The sequence below is a fragment of the Ailuropoda melanoleuca genome, chromosome 2 (assembly GCF_002007445.2).
Source record: "Ailuropoda melanoleuca isolate Jingjing chromosome 2, ASM200744v2, whole genome shotgun sequence".
NCBI lineage: Eukaryota > Metazoa > Chordata > Mammalia > Carnivora > Ursidae > Ailuropoda > Ailuropoda melanoleuca.
Genome location: NC_048219.1, coordinates 98726891 through 98746595, shown reverse-complemented (window position 1 = coordinate 98746595; position 19705 = coordinate 98726891). Strand labels below are relative to the sequence as shown.

Below are 19705 nucleotides of genomic sequence, written 5' to 3'. Positions count from 1 at the left end.
GCGAGGCCTCCGCCTGCCCGGCCACGCGAGCGTCGACGGCGGCCTGGCCCGCGGCGCTTACTCGCCCCGGCCGCCCAGCATCAGCGAGCACGTGTCCATGGAGGCCCTGGCTGCCGGGGCTGACGGCGCGGGGCCCGAGCTGGGCCTCGTGCTGCCGGAGGACGACCTCGTGCTGCCTGACGACGTGGTGCAGTACATCAAGGCGCACGCCGGCGGGGCCCTGGACGACAGCCCCCAGCAGGCCTATCCCCCGGAAAGCACCTGCTTCCCTGAGAACCCCAAACTGCCCAGCCCCGGGCTGCATGGCCAGCGCAGGATGGTGGCCGCCGACTCCAACGTGGGCCCCGCGGCCCCGGTGCTGGAAGGCTGCCAGCTGGGCTACGGGGCCCCCTCCAGCCTGAACAAGAGCAGCATGCCTGTGCAGTGGAATGAGGTGAGCTCCGGCACCATGGACACCCTGGCCAGCCAGGGGAAGCCTGCGCCCTTCCCGCAGGGCAACCTGGCTGTGGTGCAGCAGAAGCCGGCCTTCGGCCAGTACCCAGGCTATAGTCCGCAAGGTCTGCCGCTGAGCCCCGGGACCCTGGACACCGCGCAGGCACACTTTCAGCCCTGCGGGGGAGGCCCCTCCGTGCCTAGAATCAATTATCAGCAGCAGCTGCGGCAGCTGGGGACAGGTGGTCAGTGTCCCAATATGACCAGCACTGCGAGCCCCCACACCCACTATGGCCAAGCCCACCCCCAGCTGAGCCCCAGTACCATGGGTGGGGCCCTGAACCAGTACCCCCCATCCTGCAGCAACATGGCAGCCAAGCCAGTCCACCTGGGGCTCCCCCAGCAAATGGAAGTTGCTCCCGAAGCCACCATGGTGGGCAGCAACCGCAGGGAACTCGGAATCACCAATTCCGCCCTGACCGGGATGCCACCCCTTCACTCAACCCAGAGCTACCCACAGCAGAGCCATCACCTGGCAACCCCCATGAGCCAGGAGGGCTACCGCCAGGGCCCCAACCTTCTGCCTTCCCAGCAACCCGGCTTCATGGAGCCCCAGCAGGGCGCCATGGGGGTGGCTGGATCCAGCTTTGGCCTAGTGCAACCCCGGCCACCCGCTGAGCCCAGTCCTGCTGGCTGCCACCGTGGGGTGCGGGCTGGGCTGCAGCTGGCCTATGCCAGGGCCACCAGCCATGCCATGGCTGCTGGGTCGGCCAACCAGGAGATGGCAGAGGTGCCCAAAGGAGCGATGGGCAGCATGGTGTGCCGGCCCCCTCAGCCACCCCCACAGGACACGGCCGGGGCCCAGGACCACAGCATGCTCTGCTACTACGGCCAGATCCACATGTACGAACAGAACGGGGGCCTGGAGAGCCATCTGGGCTGCCAGGTCATGCGGCCCCAGCCACCGCAGCCACAGGCCTGCCCAGACAGCATCCAACCCCAGCCCTTGCCCTCGCCTGGGGTCAACCAGGTGTCCAGCACGGTGGACTCCCAGCTCCTGGAGGCTCCCCAGATTGATTTCGATGCCATCATGGATGATGGCGATCACTCCAGCCTGCTCTCAGGCGCCCTGAGTCCCAGCCTCCTCCACAGCCTCTCCCAGAACTCCTCCTGCCTCACCACCCCCCGGAACTCCCTGACTCTGCCCTCCATCCCCACGGGCATCAGCAACATGGCTGTTGGGGACATGAGCTCCATGCTCACCAGCCTGGCCGAGGAGAGCAAGTTCCTGAACATGATGACTTAAGGCCCCAACCCCTGGCACTCATTGGACTCAGAGGAGCCATCCTTTCCCAGAGCGTGGGGCTTTTGTCAATTTTGTCTTTTTCCAAAAAAGTATTAAATAGGTCTGAGAGAGTGTGGCCAATGGTTCGTTCAGACCACAGATGCTTTAAGGGCACATTTGTGTGTGTTCTGTCTGGTCTTCTTTTGGGCTATTTTTCAGAGCACTGAAAAAAGTCTCAATGGGAAGGGCAAAGTAGAAATGAAAAACTCGTTTGCACAGTGCTTCCCAGCCTTTGGTGTTTATAGGACCAAATTGTTCTGGCGTCTTTGCCTCTGTTATTTGGCTAATGAGGGATTTCGTTGGCCAAGTTTTCCAAGTACACGAGGAAAGAGGGTAGAGGGACCACATTTGGGTTTGAATCTGAAAGCCATACTGGATATTCTAATCCAGGAAGATAAGCTTCTCATTCCCGTACCTGCGGGGTCAAAGAATTCTTCTATGAAGCTTACTTCTTGAGGCCTCTAACATCCCCCGTGCCACAGAGAAAGAAGATCTTGACCTGGATGATTGGGAAGCACATCCTGATTCCAGGTTTGGTAGAGCTGGCACGTCTGCCCCACAAAGCCGAGTGTGCGACTGGCGGACTGTCTAAGTGCATACGAATGAAAAAAGTATGGAAGGATTGCCAGAGAAGAGAAAGAAAAATTGTAGTCCTTGGGGCAAGCCCAGGAGCTGCCCTGGCTTCTCCAGACCGTGTTTACAGTGTTCATGCATGTCGAATGTAGCCCTTCCTGGAAAGAACACTTTCTTCTAAATACCTCGGGGCTGCTGGAGCTGCTGTGGGTTAGGGATGGACCCAGGCGAGCCAAAGCCTGGCACGCGGCCTCGAGAAAGTGGGAGAGCACCAGGGGCCCAGCCTCGGGCCACCCTGGAGATCGCCCGTAAGAAGAGGAAGTCGTATGTTTACCCAATTCTGTCTCTCCAGTGCACTGTCCACCCACTTGACCATGGAAAAGCCCAGGACTTGACAGCAGCCTCCGCCTAGGCTCCCCTGGGCTGTGTTGTCCGCTCACCCGCAGCCCAGGGGTCTATACTGAGGCACATGTGCAGTCCCGGGATCTTCCGGACTCCTTCCCTCACTCCTCCTGCTCATTTTGCAAAGTACGATGACCTGCATGGTGTTTTGGTGGGGGTGGGGGTGGGAGTGTGACGTGGTTGATTCTTGTGACTCTGAGGGACCGTCACTGAATGTTCCTGTTCGGCGTGACCAATCCCCACCTGGAAATGGAGTTTGGAACTGGCATCAGAAGACATTGTTCCTGAACATACTGCTGGGTGACTCGGTGCCTCCCCCCACACACACACACACCGCACACACACACACACCGCACACCTTCCCGTGTTGAATTCGTGGCGACCTTGCCAAAACCAACCGCACCACTAGGAGCCGGATGCCATGACCCTGGCCTCAACCAGGACAGGGCTGAAACTTTACCTGGGCCCTCCGTGTCCCAGAACATCAGATGCTTTGTTAGGGTCCAAAGACAAAGCCAATGCCAGATAACAGCCCTGGGACGCCTCCAGGGGTCTGGGCTCCATGGCGGTGTTCATGCAGTCCCTGAGCTAGGATTTCGCTAGCCGTTCCCAGCCTGTGTATAGTCTGTACAGACGGCATCAGCCCTGAAAATACTGTAGGTCAGTCAGCCAGCCAGATTTATATCTCCAAAATAGTTAGCTTTTTCTACATGCTATGAATTGAGATGACACGCTCAACTTGTAAATAAGTCTTTTTGTACATTAAAAAAGTAATTTTTTCATAATTTATTTTGTCTATCTGCTTCTTCCTTGACAGTAGTTAATGAGAACCCGAGTAGTAAATTTGGTGCATTTGAACAGAAACTAGGCTGTATTTTTTCACAACAGTGTCAAAATTGACTGTCCCGCCTTCACCGAGAAATGTTTAATGCTGAGGCATTTACTGGCTGTTTGCTTGTTGTCTCCGGGCATGAGGGGTGGGCAGGGTTTGACGATTTACGGTGACTGTCTGGCCGTTCTTCCAGCAAGCTGATCTGAACATCTAAGCTGGTTTGCCGAGAACCTTGTGTATCAGACCCAGGTATTTGCCCAAGCACTCGTCCCAGAGCATTGCTCAGGTCAGAGTTCCATCTCTGATAGGTAATTTGATGAGCACTCTTGAGTCAGGGTGGGGGTCAGGGGAGAATATAGACGCCTGTGCTGTGGTGCTGGCAAAAGGAGAAAGGAGAGGCAGATGGAGCCGTGTGATCCCCAGCAGCCAGCCTGGGGTGAAGGGGCCCACGGGGAGCGGCCACGAGCCAGAACTCTGAGCTCTACAAGGTGGCCCTGGCAGGTACACAGGGAGGGCCCAGATCTAGCAAGCCAGCAGTTAGCCATTAGCCATGATCAAGCCGCTATAGGGAACCTCAGGGGGCCCGTGAGTAGGGCACGTGGACTGGGGTGTTTTCTGGGACAGGAAAACAGAGGGGGACTCCTAAGACCGGGTTAGAGGGGGTAGGGCCTGGCACACTGGGCCCCTGAACTCCCTCCTCTCCATGAGAAAAACCCTGGCACCCGCCTCAGAGAGTCCAGAGCCAAAGCCAGGGGAAGGACCTTCAGTTCTGTGGCATGAGACCAAGTGCACTGAGGAAAGTAGGAAACCCCCAAGGAAAGTAGAATTTAGCAGGTTTCCCTTCTGCAGGGCACCCCAAAGACTTCCCTGGCTGTCTGGCCGTAGTTTCCTGCTAGAAAGCCCATAGCCAGAGCCACAGTTGTGGGCCTCTCTCCTCCGTGAAGACTCACTTAGCTGATGGCACCCTTAGAGGAGGAACTGAGCGTGCCTGCCTGCGTCCTGTGTCTGCCTCCTGCAAAGCTCGTCTTCAGGCCTTGTTCCTCTGCCTCCCCACGTGGTAAGTCTCTGGAAGCAGCTCTGCCCTGCTTGGGGGTCAGAGGGAGGCCACAAATTGTTCAGTGCTGCCTGAGACTTGATGTGTCACAGTATGAGGAAGCCCATCATGGCCCCATGGGCCCATCAGCTAACTGCAGCCACGGTCGTGCAGCAGACCAATCCATGAAGCTTCAGCACCAGGACCATCTGCTGAACTTCTGAGTCTGGGCCAACTGAGCGTGGACTGCTCCAGGCTGGGCTGGGAAGGGCATCTCTGGGGACCGCTAATCCAATCAGCTTGGGGGGAGCGGCTTGTATCAAGCCCATGTGACTCCCTCTTCCTCCTGCGGCCAGGGTGCTGCTGACCTGGCCGCTGCCTTCTTGCGGCAACAGCTGGAACGCAAGGGAAGAAGCAGGAGAATGAAGGTCCTCTTTAGGCCTCTGCTCAGCACCATGGAACAGTTCGTTCTTCTGGCCAAAGCAAGTCACGTGGCCAAACCCATCGGCAGTGACTTTAGTAGGAAACTGCTTTCCTTCTATGGAAGGGAGAGGGAGAGAGTCAATATTTCTCAGCAACATATAATCCACCACAGTCTGGCCTCGTAAAGGCTGTGATGCCTGTCCCTCCCACATGTAAGATATACTCACCCCAGACCCCCAGAAGTCTCTGCACTCGATGGTCAGGTCAAGGTCAAGGATCTTGGAATCTACACCTGTTGTGGGTGGGGCTCTTCTTGGCAGCTCTCGGCCCACCATGCGCGTGCGCACTCCCCGCATACAGCGGTGGCACAGAGCTAGATTTGTGGCCGTTACCACTCCCATCTGGGTCCTTGGGCCAAGGTATCTGAAACCCTGCTGAGCAAGTATTGCCAGAGCCCCCCGCTGGGTAGAATGTTCCTTGAATGGCTCCCCAGTCCATTGTGCTCTGCGCCTCTGGCTTCCTCCATTGGGGCGATCTTCCCTTTGGCTCAACCCTCCAGCTCCTGGAGAGGGCATTGGGAAGCGTGCCCTCCGTGAGAGCGCAGACACTCTTCAACCTCTTCCTGTCTGCAGGAAGTTAGGAGCCTGCCGTCCTTAACGTTTCCAGCCCCTTCCATCCTCTTTAGTCCATACACTTGCCCACTCAGCTCTCTCAAACGTTGTGGGTGTTCTGCATATTTAATTGCAGTCCACTCTGTGCCAAAAGCCCCACCCGAGTCCCTTCAGGGACACGCCTTGCCCTATGTTTGGTGGCAGGGACCTCACATCATGCTATGTGGAGCCATGCCCTGAAAGGTTCTAGGCACCCTGTCATCACGGAAAGGATATTCTAGAGCCCCCTTTCTCCTTTCCAGGACCGTAAGAACAAAGGTCGTTAGCATCAAGGGCACATCCTTGACTTTGTCTTTACTCTGATGCTGTCCTTCACTGGAACCTGGATTCGGTATCTGCCCCCCTCCCAAGCCAAATCTTAAGCTGAAGGCCTCTTAGTGGCTGGAGAGACTGGAGATGAGAAATAATTTCATTTCCCAAATCTTGCTTTAAACTGGCCAGTTCTTTTCTGAACCCATCCTCACTTGTAGAACCTTATCGTTTACGGCTCAAAAAAGCTCATGTTTACAATCTTTTGCCTGGAAACTGGCCTGCCAAATTCCACAAATTCATAGGAACGTTTTCTCCCTCCCAAACTAGCATAGGCAATAATCTTACCAAATATTTCTTCACCACATAGCACGCAGGTCACCGTTTTTCTGGCCATTTTTCCAGCCTCTTCTAAATTCCCTCACCGTCCAGTTCCAAACCTATGCCGCATACTTTTGAACTTGGTTATAGCCGTCTCCCATTTAGGTACCAATTTCTGAATGAGCTAACCATGGCCCAAAAATGCTGTCTAACAAAACCCACAAAAGCCCCAAAGCATAAAACAAGCAGTCACTTAGCCCAGAAGTCTGCACATCAGCCCAGGAAGGCTTACCTCGGCTGGGCCCACTGGCGAAGCTCAGCTCTGCTCCTGGGCCTCCTGCCCTGGAACCAGAGCCTTGCTTGGACATCTACTGGAGAAGGCACAAGTACCCAAGGGCAAGCAAAAATGCAGGAGGCCTTCTGAGGCCTTGGCTTGGAACAGGAAGCAAGTCACATGACTGAGCCCGAAATCAATGGAACAGGAAAGACTACAGAATCAGAGCAGGCAAGTATCCTAACAATAATCCCGCCTACCACTGACCAGCTCTGATCACAATAAGACTGAGACCGTAGCCTCCATCTGTCTCCTGAGTCTTATCTTAGTTGGTCCGAAACCCGAAAAGAGAAGAGGGCGGGGTCATCCTTTGGTCATTTGTAACCAGTGACATGTCAAAGCCAGGTCCTGAGCCTCTTAAGTGCATCTCTTCCCAACTCTGCAATTGACTTCCCATTGATAACTTAAAGTTGGCTGTGTTGGGAGAATTTACACCATGGAGATCAGCAAACACTACAACTCAGGGCTTCCCCATCTTGTCCCCCAGAGAGTCATTATGAAACATTTGCCAGTGACCTGCTAGGTTACTCAAGTGCTGTGAGTTGTCAATAGCGTGATATGCCCAGGGGTCTTTTCTAAGTATATATTGCAACAAAACCCATTTTGTGGGGACCGTATGAGTCCAAAGTGCCATGAGCATGGCTACCTCAGTCATCTAGTGTAGTGCTTTTCAAACCTTAAAGTCACGCAAACACTGGGGCGCCTGGGTGGCTCAGTAGGTTAAGCATCTGCCTTCGGCTCAGGTCATGATTTCCAGGTCCTGGGATCGAGCCCCACTCTGGGTTCCCTGGTCATCGGGGAGTCTGCTTCTCCCTCTCCCTCTGCCTCTCCACACCTACTTGTGCTCACTCACTCTCTTTCTCTCTCTCAAATAAATAAATAAAATCTTTTAAAAAAAAAAGTCATACAAACACTGTTCAAATGAAATTAGCTGTTTAAGGCAAAGGACACAGTTAAAAGTGGAGTTCATCTGGCCAAAGTTGGGAATAGGAGATCCAGAACCCACACACATTCTACATTCCCCCCCTCCGGCACCCCTACACGCAATCAGAAGCAACATCGGTGTGGGTCCACAGAATAGTTTGGAAACCAAATATCGAGCTTGGGACCACATTAACTGAGGCCCAGAAAAGTGGTGAGCAAGTTATAAAAGAATAAATAACCCCAGTTTCTAGAATCTCAGAAGCCAGCTGGGCCCCTGAGCACTCTGATAAACGCAGGGCACAGCCTGAGTGTACCACTCAGTCCACAGCTCCCTGCCCCTGCCGTCGGTGAGCCCTTCGAGGGCCGGTGATACGCCCAATCTACCTGGTCTCCAGTGTCCAACACGTGGAAAACCATTCTGCCGAGTTTGTTTCCAAATTAGGTGGTTCTAGAAAGCTCCATGGAGGGGGAAGTGAGCAAAGCTTTGAGAGGTGGGAGTGACCTTTTCAGAATCTATGTATGTATGTATTTTAAAGCGTACTTTTTAAAAAGATTTATCTGTTTGAGAGAGGTGGGGGGAAGGGGCAGAGGGAGAGAGAATCCCAAGCAGACTCCACACTGCATGTGGAGCCAGACGTGGGGCTTGATCCCAGGACCCTGAGATCACGACCTGAGCCAAAACCAAAAGTCGGACACTTAACTGACTGAGCCACCTAGGCACCCCCAGAATGTATTCAAACATAAGGCCACATCCACAGAAGTCTACAAAGAATTCTGAGCACAGAGATGAAGCTGTGGAAACAGGCTGTCTTTAAGAGGTTTTAGGTTTTGTTTCTTATTTTCTGGCTGGGCGTTGGTAGGGAGAGGCAAGAAGAGACCAAAAAGGAAGAGGAAGAAGTCTGCGATCTGGCAGGCTGAAGGCTAAGCAGGTACCAAAGAATGGGGACCGAGTCTCATGGTAGGACCAATAGCTGCCCCGTCACTGTGAGCTGAGGGTCTCTGATGGGTCCTTCCAACTCCAAAATACACTCCACTGGCCTTGCGGAAAATATATCAATTGCTAAAGCATGTTTCCTTTGGGTGCAAGCATTGACATCCACTGAAAAACGGACCTTCAAACTTAAGGAAGGAAGGAATGAGCCCACAGCAACATCCTAAGCCCTTACCAACTCTTTCCAGAACCACCTGACAATTTCCTGCAACTGGGTGGCCATGCACGACCCACCTATGTGGTTGCACACTGGCTTTCTTCATACACAGGACCCTTGTTTCTCAACTAGCTCAATTCCAGAAACATTCACTGAACTCAGAGGTCGTCTGAGGCTCCTGAAAGGGGATTGGTCTTCAGCTTCTTCTTATTCACCTCCTCGTCCTCCTCCTGCTCTTTCTCCCCTCCCTTTCTTTCTTTTTCTCTTTCTTTCTCTCTATCTCTCTGTGTCTCTGTCTCTCTCTCTCTCTCTCTCTCTCAGCTAGTGAACCTGACAGAGAACAAGCCCCAACGTGAGGTCGTGTCTATCACCCCTGCGTGGAGTGTGTGTGCAGTGATGTCATGCAGAGGAAAGAGTGACCAGCTTCTGGCGGGGGCAAAAGGGGGCACAGAAAACCAAGATGATCCAAATGGAAAATAGGCCCTGATCCAGGTGTCAAAGATGAATAGGAGGCTGTCTGAGGGGATCAGAGATTTCTCAACAGAAACCACGGAGACCAGAAGTAAATGGAATATTTTTTTTAACTGTGGAAAGAAAAGAATTGTCAACCCAGAACCCTGCATCCATGAAAACCTCCTTCAGGGATAAAAGTAGGCAAGATACTCTCAGATAAATAGACACTCTCCGATGAAGAAAAACGAAGAGAATTCACCGGCAGCACATCTGTTCTAAAGGCAGGAAGGAAACGATACCAGAGGAAACGTTGGAGCATCAGGCATGAAGGAAGAGCGACAGAAATGGTAAGTATCTGGGTAAATACAGCGGACTATTCTTCCCTCTGGAGTTCTTTAAACATGTTTAACAATCGAAAGCAGAGAGCGTAACATTATCTGATGGGCTTCCAATGTATGTAGATGTCATAAGATAAATGTGTCACAAAGGTGGGGGGGTGGCTGAGGGTCTGTGTGGAGTTAAAGAACATCCCACTTGAAGTGCTGAAGTACTGAGTCTAAGCAGACTGGGGAAAGGTCAGCACGCGTAGTGTGAGCCTTCGTGTCATCAGTAAACAGAGCTTTACAAAGGGAGGTCTGCAAAATCAAAGTAGAGAAATTGAAATGGAATGCTGAGAAGAATGTTCAAATAACCCAAAGGAAGTCAGGAAAGGGAAAATAGGAACAGTAGCAACCACACACACACACACACGCACACACACACACGCACACACAGAAAACAGAATAAAATGCTAGAACTAAGTCCAAACATATCAATAATTACATAAAATGAAAATGACCTTAAAGCATCCCTTAAAAGACAGAATACAGTTAGAGCACTCCCTCTCCCTGATTTTAAAACTTACTATAAAGCTGCCATAATCAGGACAGTGTGGTGTTGGTGACAGAAAGACACAGATCAATGGAATGGAAGAGAGAGGGGATCGGTTAACGAGGGCCCAAAGACCAAATCTGGCCCGTGGTCTATTTTTGTAAGACCCACAAGCTAAGATTAGTGCTTATATCTTGAAAGAGTTATTTTTTAGAAAGGGATATGAGACAGAGACTGATATGGCCCACAAATTCTAAAGTATTTACCATGTGGTCCTTGGCAGAAAACGTGTGCCAATCCCTGACACAGAGAATCCAGAAGGAAACCCACAGAAATATGACCAATTGATTTTTGATGAAAGTGCAAAGTCATCCCAATGGAGAAGAATAGCCTTTTCAACCAATGGTGTTGAAGCAATTGGATATCCACAGACAGAACCAACCTAAAAACACCTCCACCCACCTCAAGCCTCATACAAAAATTACCTCAAAATAGACCATATATCTAATATATAATATAAAACCATAAAACTTTGAGGATAAAATCTTGTGATTTTGAACTGAGTCAAAGAGTACTTATGGGGGCACCTGGGTGGCTCAGTCGGTTAAGTGTTTGCCTTCATCTTGGGTCATGATCCCAGGGTTCTGGGATCAAGCCCCACATCGGGCTCCCTACTCGGCAGAGAGCCTGCTTCTCCCTCTGCCTCTCACACCGCTTGTGCTCTCTCTCTCTCTCTTAAATAAAAAATAAAATCTTTTTTTTTTAAGATTTTATTTGTTTGACAGAGAGACACAGCAAGAGAGGTAACACAAGCAGGCTTCCACAAGAGAGGAAGAAGCAGGCTTCCCGCTGAGCAGGGAGCCGGATGGGGGGCTCGATCCCAGGACCCTGGGATCATGACCTGAGCCAAAGGCAGACACTTAACAACTGAGCCACCCAGGCGCCCAATAAATAAAATCTTAAAAAAAAAAAAAAAGGACTTATGCTCAGCATTAAAACCATGACCCATAAAAGAAAAAAACTGAGAAGTTATACTTCATCAAAATAAAAACTGTGTTCTCTAAAAAAAAAAAAAAAAAAAAAAAAAAAACCCTGTTAAGAGAGTGAAAAGACTAACCACAAACTGGAAGAAATAATTTTTCATCACATATCCAACAAAGGGCTTGTAGCCAGAATATATGAAGCATGCTCAAAACTCAACAATAAGAAAACAAACAAGCCAATTTAAAAATGAGCCAGAGACTTGAACAGAGGTTTCACTAAAAAAGATACACGGAGGGAAAATAGGCATGTGAAAACTCATTCAGCATCATTACCCATTAGGGCAGCACAAATTTGAACGCAACTAGATACAGCCATGGGACGATCAGAATGGCTAGAATGTTAAAATACCAAGTCTGGCAAAGACACCATGCAAGCTGGAACTCATGCTGGTGGGAACGCAGAGCGGTCCAGCCTCTCTAAAGCACAGCCTGGTCGTCTGTTATAAAGTTAAGCGTGGAGTTACCAGCAAGCCTTCTCCTGGATAAATTACCCTCGAGAGGTGAAAACGTAAGTTCATCCAAAACCCTGCACACGAGTATTTACAGAGGCTCCATCCGTCATCATCAGAAGCAGCTAACAACCCAAATGCCCGCAAACAGATGACTGGAGAGACGACTGAGCACATCCATCCAATGGCGCCGGTAGCGCGAAGGTAAGAACGAGTGATATGTGCAACAACTCCAGTGCATCTCAAGGGCATTCTGCTGAGTCTTGAAAGGTTCCATACCGAATAATCCCTTTTATATGACATTCGGGAAAGAACAGGGGTTGGGGTAGCGAAAGGGTGTTATACAAAGGATAGTGCAAGGGATTTTTTTTTTTTGAATCAGGAAGCTATTTTGATTGTGGTGGTGATGACACAAGTATATGCAGGTGTTAATAACTGTACACCAGAAAGAAAGGGATGCAGAGATAGGGAGGGAAGGAGGGAAGAAAGGAGGGGACAGAAGGAATGAGGAAGAGGGAGGGAGGGAGAGAGGGAGGGAGGGAGGGAGGAGAGAAGGAAAGGAGGGAGGGAGGGAAGAAGCTAACTTTGCTCTTCAAAAAGTTGGGAGCTGTTTCTTTATATTTCATTCCTAGACCAGATCTGAAGGCGTTGACTAGACCAACACCAGAGAGGCCAACCAGGCGGCTGTCACCTTGGAGACAGAATAGGAAAGGTGGGACAGAGGGTAGGAAATAGAGGGGTAAGAGAGAGCCCTGCCCTCAAACAGTTGGAGAGCTTGCAGTGGAGATCCCTCCAGTTGGGGAGAGCAGTGCACAGCCAAGCGATGACCAAGACCGCCGTTCCGGCTGCCCGTCTGGATGCCCAACAGGAGCCAGAGATGGTAAGTGCTGTGACAACCTCTAGGGCTGGGAGACACACACGTCCCTCCTTACAGGGATGGACGAAGGCCAGTCTCTTCCCCCAGTTCCTCCTCTGGAGGACTTCCAGCCCCTTCTATCCATGTGATACTAACCATGCGGCCTGTTCTTGGCAGGATGCTCACGACACATGGGCAGGGATTGCTCCATAGAAGCCCAGACTCCAGTCTGAGCGCAACAGCTACCTGCCCTTCGCCCGGCCTCAGTGTCTGCGGCTATGGGTATTTACAGTGCCTTCCAGAACCTGAAACCTCTAGATCTTCTATACCAGTAGCTCAATGGGAAAAAGCACGAAAATGCCTTGGCTCTCATCCTACCTGAGCTGGTGGCACAGACCCCTGGCTGTCAACCCAAGCTGTCCCCCCTTCCTGTCCAGCAGAACCTTGGCCTTGTTGGGGCCACAGTGTGCCTACTGGATCCTCACACTCTGGCCCTCCCCTCCCTGCTCAGAGGGCGTGCTGTTGCTCACCCTCTGTGGGGCCTCCTTCCAGGCTGGGAGCTAGCCTGCTCTCCTCTGGTATACAGTGAAGATAATCTTCACTCCACTTGGACCTCCAGCCTGCCTAAGGGAAAACATAAGAGGCCATGAACCCCAATTTCCTCATCGTTAGATAGGTTTGATAAATTTCCCACCTTCAAAATTGTTTTGAGGATTAACTGAGACACATATTGAAAACACCTGGCCCTTGGGGTGTTCAACAAGCCTTACCTCCTCCATCACACCCCGGGATGTCACCATCATGGAAATAGTCCTTTGGCTAATAGGCCTGCCACAAAATCCCCCTGGAAGCGGTTACACTCAATCCCACCTTTGTGAGAACTCATTTTAATCAGTGACTTCTGTCCTAAGAATAAGTCGGAGAGGTACTTATGAAGCGTGGTGGGAGGGAGGCTGGTGCAGAGCGGGACTGAGGGAAGGCTGGTGTGGCTGGCCGAGGGTGAGGGTACACTGTGACAGGCCTGAAGGGGTCAGGAGGGAGGCTGATGGTGCCAGGCCTCGCAGACCAGGGCAAGACTTTACCTTTCTCCTGAGACCTCAGACAGCATGAAAGAGGTTTTTGCAAGGGCCTGACATGAGAGATTCACATGTGGGATGCCTTGTCTAGCTGCAGGACGGAAAAGGCCAGGCAGGATGTACAAGGGAACACCAGGAGCCCAGGCCCAGGCCACTGGAGGTGACCAGGGAGAGACGGTGGCAGAAATGGATGGTGGCAGGTGCATTCAAGTGTGACCTAGGAGGTGAAGCCAGTAGGACTTAGCAAAGGTTACCATGTGAGCAGTGAGAGAGAGGGAGGTGCTAGGAAGTGATCCCTGACCCCGACATGGGGAGATTTGGGTGAAGGCCGGTGTGATGGGGTGGGGATAGCGTGGGGCAGGGTGGGGTGAGCTCATTGTGAGCTCAGATTTGCACATGTCGAGTTTGACAAGTGTTTTGAGGCATGCAGGAAGGGAGATGTCAGGAGCCCAGAGGAAGCCGGGGCTGGGACATTGGTCTGTGGGCCTACCACGGGTAGAAGGTGTGGGAGCCATGGAGATGTCATCTGGGGCACCATGGGGCCTCAGAAAGGAGGGGGGAAGCCCAGGAATCAAAGGTCACGGCCAGGAGGGAGAGGCTGCCAGGGACTCCAGAAGGAACGGCAAGATGCAGAGAAGGAACAGAGTGGTTAATGCCCCAGAATCCCAGGAAAGCTCATTTCCAGGAGAGGTGGCCTGCACAGTGAATTCTCCTTCTCCTATCGGACTGGGCAGCCGGCTGCCATCCTGGGCCCCTGCCTTTCTCTAGAATTCCACATCCAGCCTGGTCGGGAAATCCTTCTGACTGTAGCTTCAGAGAAGATCCAGAATCCGCTCACTCTCACCAGAAACCCCCGTGGTGTGCTGGAGGCCCCTTGCACCAGCTTGCCAGAAATCTGCCAGCCTGCTGTCAGACCACTGGCGGTGTGACTTTACCACAAAGGAAGTGTTTCTCGATGAGATGATCTGACCGGGGCTTTCTGTGCTCCCTGCAGGAGAGCTGGGTTCCCAGTTCTCTGTGCCACTGCCATATTCTTGTCTCATCCCAAGCCTTTCAGCTGGTCCACCTGCTCCCACCCTTGTCTCCGGTGGCCTATTATCATTCCCTCGTTGGAGCGAACTTTCAGATCATGTCGCTTCCCCACTTAGCACTGACCCTGTGCCCCTCCTAGCCAGCCCAAGTCCTATGGCCCCCAAAGCTCTTTGGGGTCTCATTGTCTTTCCTCCCCCATCACCCCATCTACCCTGACTTCCTTGCTGTCCCACATATACGCCAGACACACTCTGCCTCAGGGCCTTTGCACTGGCTCTTCCCACTGCCTGAAATGCTCTTCCCAAGATAGAAACATGATTCACGCCTTGACTCTTTCAGGCCTTTGCTGTCCTAGCTTCCCTATTTAAAATGATAAACCCACCTCCTTACCTGCTTTGTTCTTTCCTCTAGGGCACTAGTGAGCTTGTGTAATTTACACTTGCTGAATGAGCTCATGGGTGACAGGAGCAGAAGCCAGGCTGGGGGTGGACAAGGAGAGTGGGAGGTGGGAAATGAAGAAAGCAGTTAGAGACAACTCTTTGCAGAAGTTTACCAGCAGAGGGAAAGGGAACGTGAGAACAATAGCTGGAGAGGGTTGGTTTGGGATTTTTTTTTTTTTAATGGATAAGACAAGTGTGTTGGAAGGTTGAAGGGAGCCAGTTGAGAGGAAGAAGCCAAATAAATAAAGTGGGAGGACCAGAGCACACGGTGGGAGCCCAAGCAGGGGTGCGCAGCAGGGCAGGGAGGTCTGGCCTGAGACAGCAGAATGGACATCATCCCTGTTGGGACAAGAGGGAGGAGGGACACGGGAGAGCAGGGACACGTGGAGCTAGGCTTGTGGGCTTGGCGCTGGAAAGAGTAAAGACCTGTCCTTTCCTTCACCCTAGGAGTGGAGGCCATCTACTGGGAGAAGCGTGGTCAGAGGCTCAAGAAAAGTGAGAAGGTTTGGGGTATTAGTCACCGGGGACTGAGTTGTCCCCAAGATCCCTCTGCGGGTGGTCCCCGGTTGCTGGGAACCGTCTGCCCCGGGAGTCTTGCTTCAGGAGGGCTGTGCTGCTCGGGGGTCCAGACAGAGAAAACCAAATGGGGGCATCCACCTTGGCATTGGCCAAGAAGGTCTGACGATGGGGCAGAGCGGCAGAGGCTTCAGGCAACGACTTCACGGCAACAGCGAGTCTTACGGGAATGAGCCCCAGCTGCACATTGTGGGGGGATGCCGAGGACCCCAAGATGTCACTTTCCCCGGACTTGGGCCTTTTGGGGTCTGGGGACAGTGCCTCTTGCAGGGAGCGGCATCTCTCCCTGCAAGCCGTGGCCACAGGGCAGGAGGAACGAGGTCTAACTGTAATGCTTTACAAGGGGGACGGGGCGGGGGGACCCATTAGGCCCACTGCCTTGGTCCCCGCGGTGCGGCCAGCTGCTGGCGCGCGAGGTAATTCCCCCGTGCCCTTTATTGCCTCCGCTCTGTGGTAGTGACACCGGGCCCTGCTTTACGAGCTGGCAGCCCAGCTTCTCCGAGCAGACCCGCTGTCAATAGGGCTGTGTTTTATATTACGGGTGGGACGATTTATGGGCCGCCCCAGCACTCGGCAGACAGCCATTTGGCCAGGGAGGAAAATGACCTAACACTTAAGAAATTTGGAAGCCAGAAAGCAGCGTGTGTGGGGAGGAGGGAGGGGAATGCACACGTGTGTGTGTGTGTGTGTGTGTGTGTGTGTGTGTGTGTGTGTGTCTGTATGGTGTGTGTTCACCCGCACGTATGTAGCTGTGTCTGCATTTGCTCAACGTCAGCAGCCTGACTTACCAGGTATCGAAACACAGGAACAACTCTGTTAAATACGTGGGTTATAAAAATGAAATGAAATAAAATGACTCATTTCCTTCTGGATGGGCCCCTTGCATCACACACGGACAAGGAGGTTTTGCGGAGAGAGAGAGGCAGGTGACCAGGTGGTGGTCGGTTCCTGCAAAGCAACCTTGGTCCCTAGGTAGGTCTAGCTTTCAGTAGAGCATATGGTAAAGTCTCCCATGAAAGAATTCGCCATATTTTAGTGAGATATCTGGTTTAGTTCTGTCTTCCCGCTAGACTCTAAGGTCCTAGAAAGCAGGCCATGCGTGTCTCCTTTGGATTTGCATTCTTAGCTCTTTTCTTTGTACCTGACACCAAAGTAGGGTTTCAATCGATGGTGATTGAATTACTGCTTGAATAAGTGAGAGTTACCCACCCGGGCACTGAAGTGCTCTGCCCACAATCAACCTTCCCATTAGACAGCGAGCCTCTTGCTGGCAGGTGCTCTTTGACACATTGGAGGCACTCAGCAAAGTGTATTGGACTGGGATGGACTAAGCAAACCAGAGAACGGGGCAGTGGGGGGGATAGAGGGGATGGAAGTGGGTTAGATGCCTGCCTGGTTAAAAGGATTTACAACTGGTAGACCACCCCCCCATCTCAGACAGAGTTGAAAACAGGAATGGGTGATAGCCTCAGGGTCATTCCTTCATGATCTTGTTGCTCATTCTTCATCCCACTGAGCTTTGAATGGTAGAGGGTCCCAGGCTCATGGCCAAGCTCTTTCCTCTGCTTCTCTCCCTTGGCGTGCCCCGGCCACCTCCGGGCTTTAAATACCATCTGCGCACCAATGACCCTAAATGTAAACCATACTCATGAACTCCAGATTCCTGTATTCAACTGCTGGCTTGACATTCCCTTGGAGGTCTCTTAGGCACCTCGAATATAATATTCATGCCCAAACTTCCCTCTCCTCCAGTCTTCCTCATCTCAGTAAGTGGCACCACCAGTTACCAGTTGCCTAAGGTGAGAACCCAAGAGCCATCTAAGATGGTTAATTTGATCTGTCAACTTGACTGGGCCACAAGATGCCCAGATATTTGTTTAAACATTGTCTTAGTGTGTCTGTGAGGGTGTTTCTGGATTAGATTAACATTTGAATCAGTAGTTTGAGTAGACCAGATTGTATTCCCCACTGTGGTGGGCCTCATCCAATCAGTTGAAGGCTTCAATAGACCAAAAGGTGCTGTAAGGGAAAATTTGCTCTCTCTGCCTGCCTGCTGTCTCTGAGCTGTAACAGTGGTTGTCCCTGCCTTTAAACTCAGACTCAGACTCTACACCATTGTCTCTATTGGGTCTCTGGCTTGCTGACTGCAGATGTTGGGAATTCATATATACATGGCAATACATATTTCTCTTTTTGCCTACATTTATTTTTTTTCTTTCTTTCCNGACCAACGAGAATGAATACACAACGGTCCAAAACCTATGGGATACTGCAAAGGCAGTCCTAAGGGGGAAATACATAGCCATCCAAGCCTCACTCAAAAGAATAGAAAAATCTAAAATGCAGTTTCTATATTCTCACCTCAAGAAACTGGAACAGCAACAGAGGGACAGGCCTAACCCACTGACAAGGAAGGAGTTGACCAAGATTAGAGCAGAAATCAATGAATTAGAGACCAGAACCACAGTAGAGCAGATCAACAGGACTAGAAGCTGGTTCTTTGAGAGAATCCATAAAATTGATAGACCACTGGCAAAACTTGTCCAAAAACAAAGAGAAAGGACTGAGATTATTAAAATTATGACTGAAAAGGGAGAGGTCACGACCAGCACCATTGAAATTGCAAGGATTATTAGAAACTTTTATCAACAGCTATATGCCAAAAAACTAAACAATCTGGAAGAGATGGAGGCCTTCCTGGAAACCTATAAACTACCAAGACTGAAACAGGAAGAAATAGATTTCTTAAATAGGCCAATTAACTATGAAGAAATTGAGTCAGTGATAAACAACCTTCCAAATAATAAAACTCCAGGCCCAGACGGTTTTCCTGGGGAATTCTACCAAACATTCAAAGAAGAAATAATACCTATTCTCCTAAAGCTATTTCAAAAAATAGAAACAGAAGGAAAGCTACCAAACTCATTCTATGAGGCTAATATTACCTTGATCCCCAAACCAGGCAAAGACCCCCTCAAAAAGGAGAATTACAGACCGATTTCTCTAATGAATATGGATGCCAAAATCCTCAACAAGATCCTTGCTAATAGAATCCAACAGTACATTAAAAGGATTATCCATCATGACCAAGTGGGATTCATACCTGGGATGCAAGCATGGTTCAACACTCGCAAATCAATCAATGTGATACATCATATCAACAAGAAAAGACTCAAGAACCATATGATCCTCTCAATTGATGCAGAAAAAGCATTTGACAAAATACAGCATCCTTTCCTGATTAAAACCCTTCAGAGTGTAGGAATAGAGGGTACATTTCTCAATCTCATAAAAGCCATCTATGAAAAGCCTACTGCAAGCATTATTCTCAATGGGGAAAAGCTGGAAGCCTTTCCCTTAAGATCAGGAACACGACAAGGATGCCCACTCTCGCCACTATTATTCAACATAGTACTAGAAGTCCTTGCAACAGCAATCAGAAGACAAAAAGGGATCAAAGGTATCCAAATCGGCAAAGAAGAAGTCAAACTGTCTCTCTTTGCAGATGACATGATACTCTATATGGAAAACCCAAAGGAATCCACTCCCAAACTATTAGAAGTTATAGAACAATTCAGTAAGGTGGCAGGATACAAAATCAATGCCCAGAAATCAGTTGCATTTCTATACACGAATAACGAGACTGAAGAAAGAGAAATTAGGGAATCCATCCCATTTACAATAACACCAAAAACCATACGTTACCTTGGAATTAACTTAACCAGAGACGTAAAGGACCTATATCCTAGAAACTATAGATCACTTTTGAAAGATATTGAGGAAGACATAAAAAGATGGAAAAATATTCCATGCTCATGGATTGGAAGAATTAACATAGTTAAAATGTCCATACTACCCAGAGCAATCTACACTTTCAATGCTATCCCGATCAAAATACCGAGGACATTTTTCAAAGAACTGGAACAAATAGTCCTTAAATTTGTATGGAACCAGAAAAGGCCCCGAATCTCCAAGGAACTGTTGAAAAGGAAAAACAAAGCTGGGGGCATCACAATGCCGGATTTCGAGCTGTACTACAAAGCTGTGATCACAAAGACAGCATGGTACTGGCACAAAAACAGACACATCGACCAATGGAACAGAATAGAGAACCCAGAAATGGACCCTCGGCTCTTTGGGCAACTAATCTTTGATAAAGCAGGAAAAAACATCCGGTGGAAAAAAGACAGTCTCTTCAATAAATGGTGCTGGGAAAATTGGAC

The 19705-nt window shown here is 50.6% G+C and overlaps 1 protein-coding gene across 1 annotated transcript in view; it reads left to right on the top strand.

Annotated features, from left to right (window-relative positions):
- Positions 1 to 3492, top strand: part of GLI2 (GLI family zinc finger 2) — a 265688-nt gene extending 262196 nt beyond the window's left edge. The window contains exon 15 of the mRNA XM_034641957.1: positions 6 to 3492. Coding sequence (XP_034497848.1) covers positions 6 to 1738 — 1733 coding nt within the window. The 3' untranslated portion in view covers positions 1739 to 3492. The remainder of the gene's footprint in view (positions 1 to 5) is intronic.
- The last annotated feature ends 16213 nt before the right edge of the window (positions 3493 to 19705 follow it).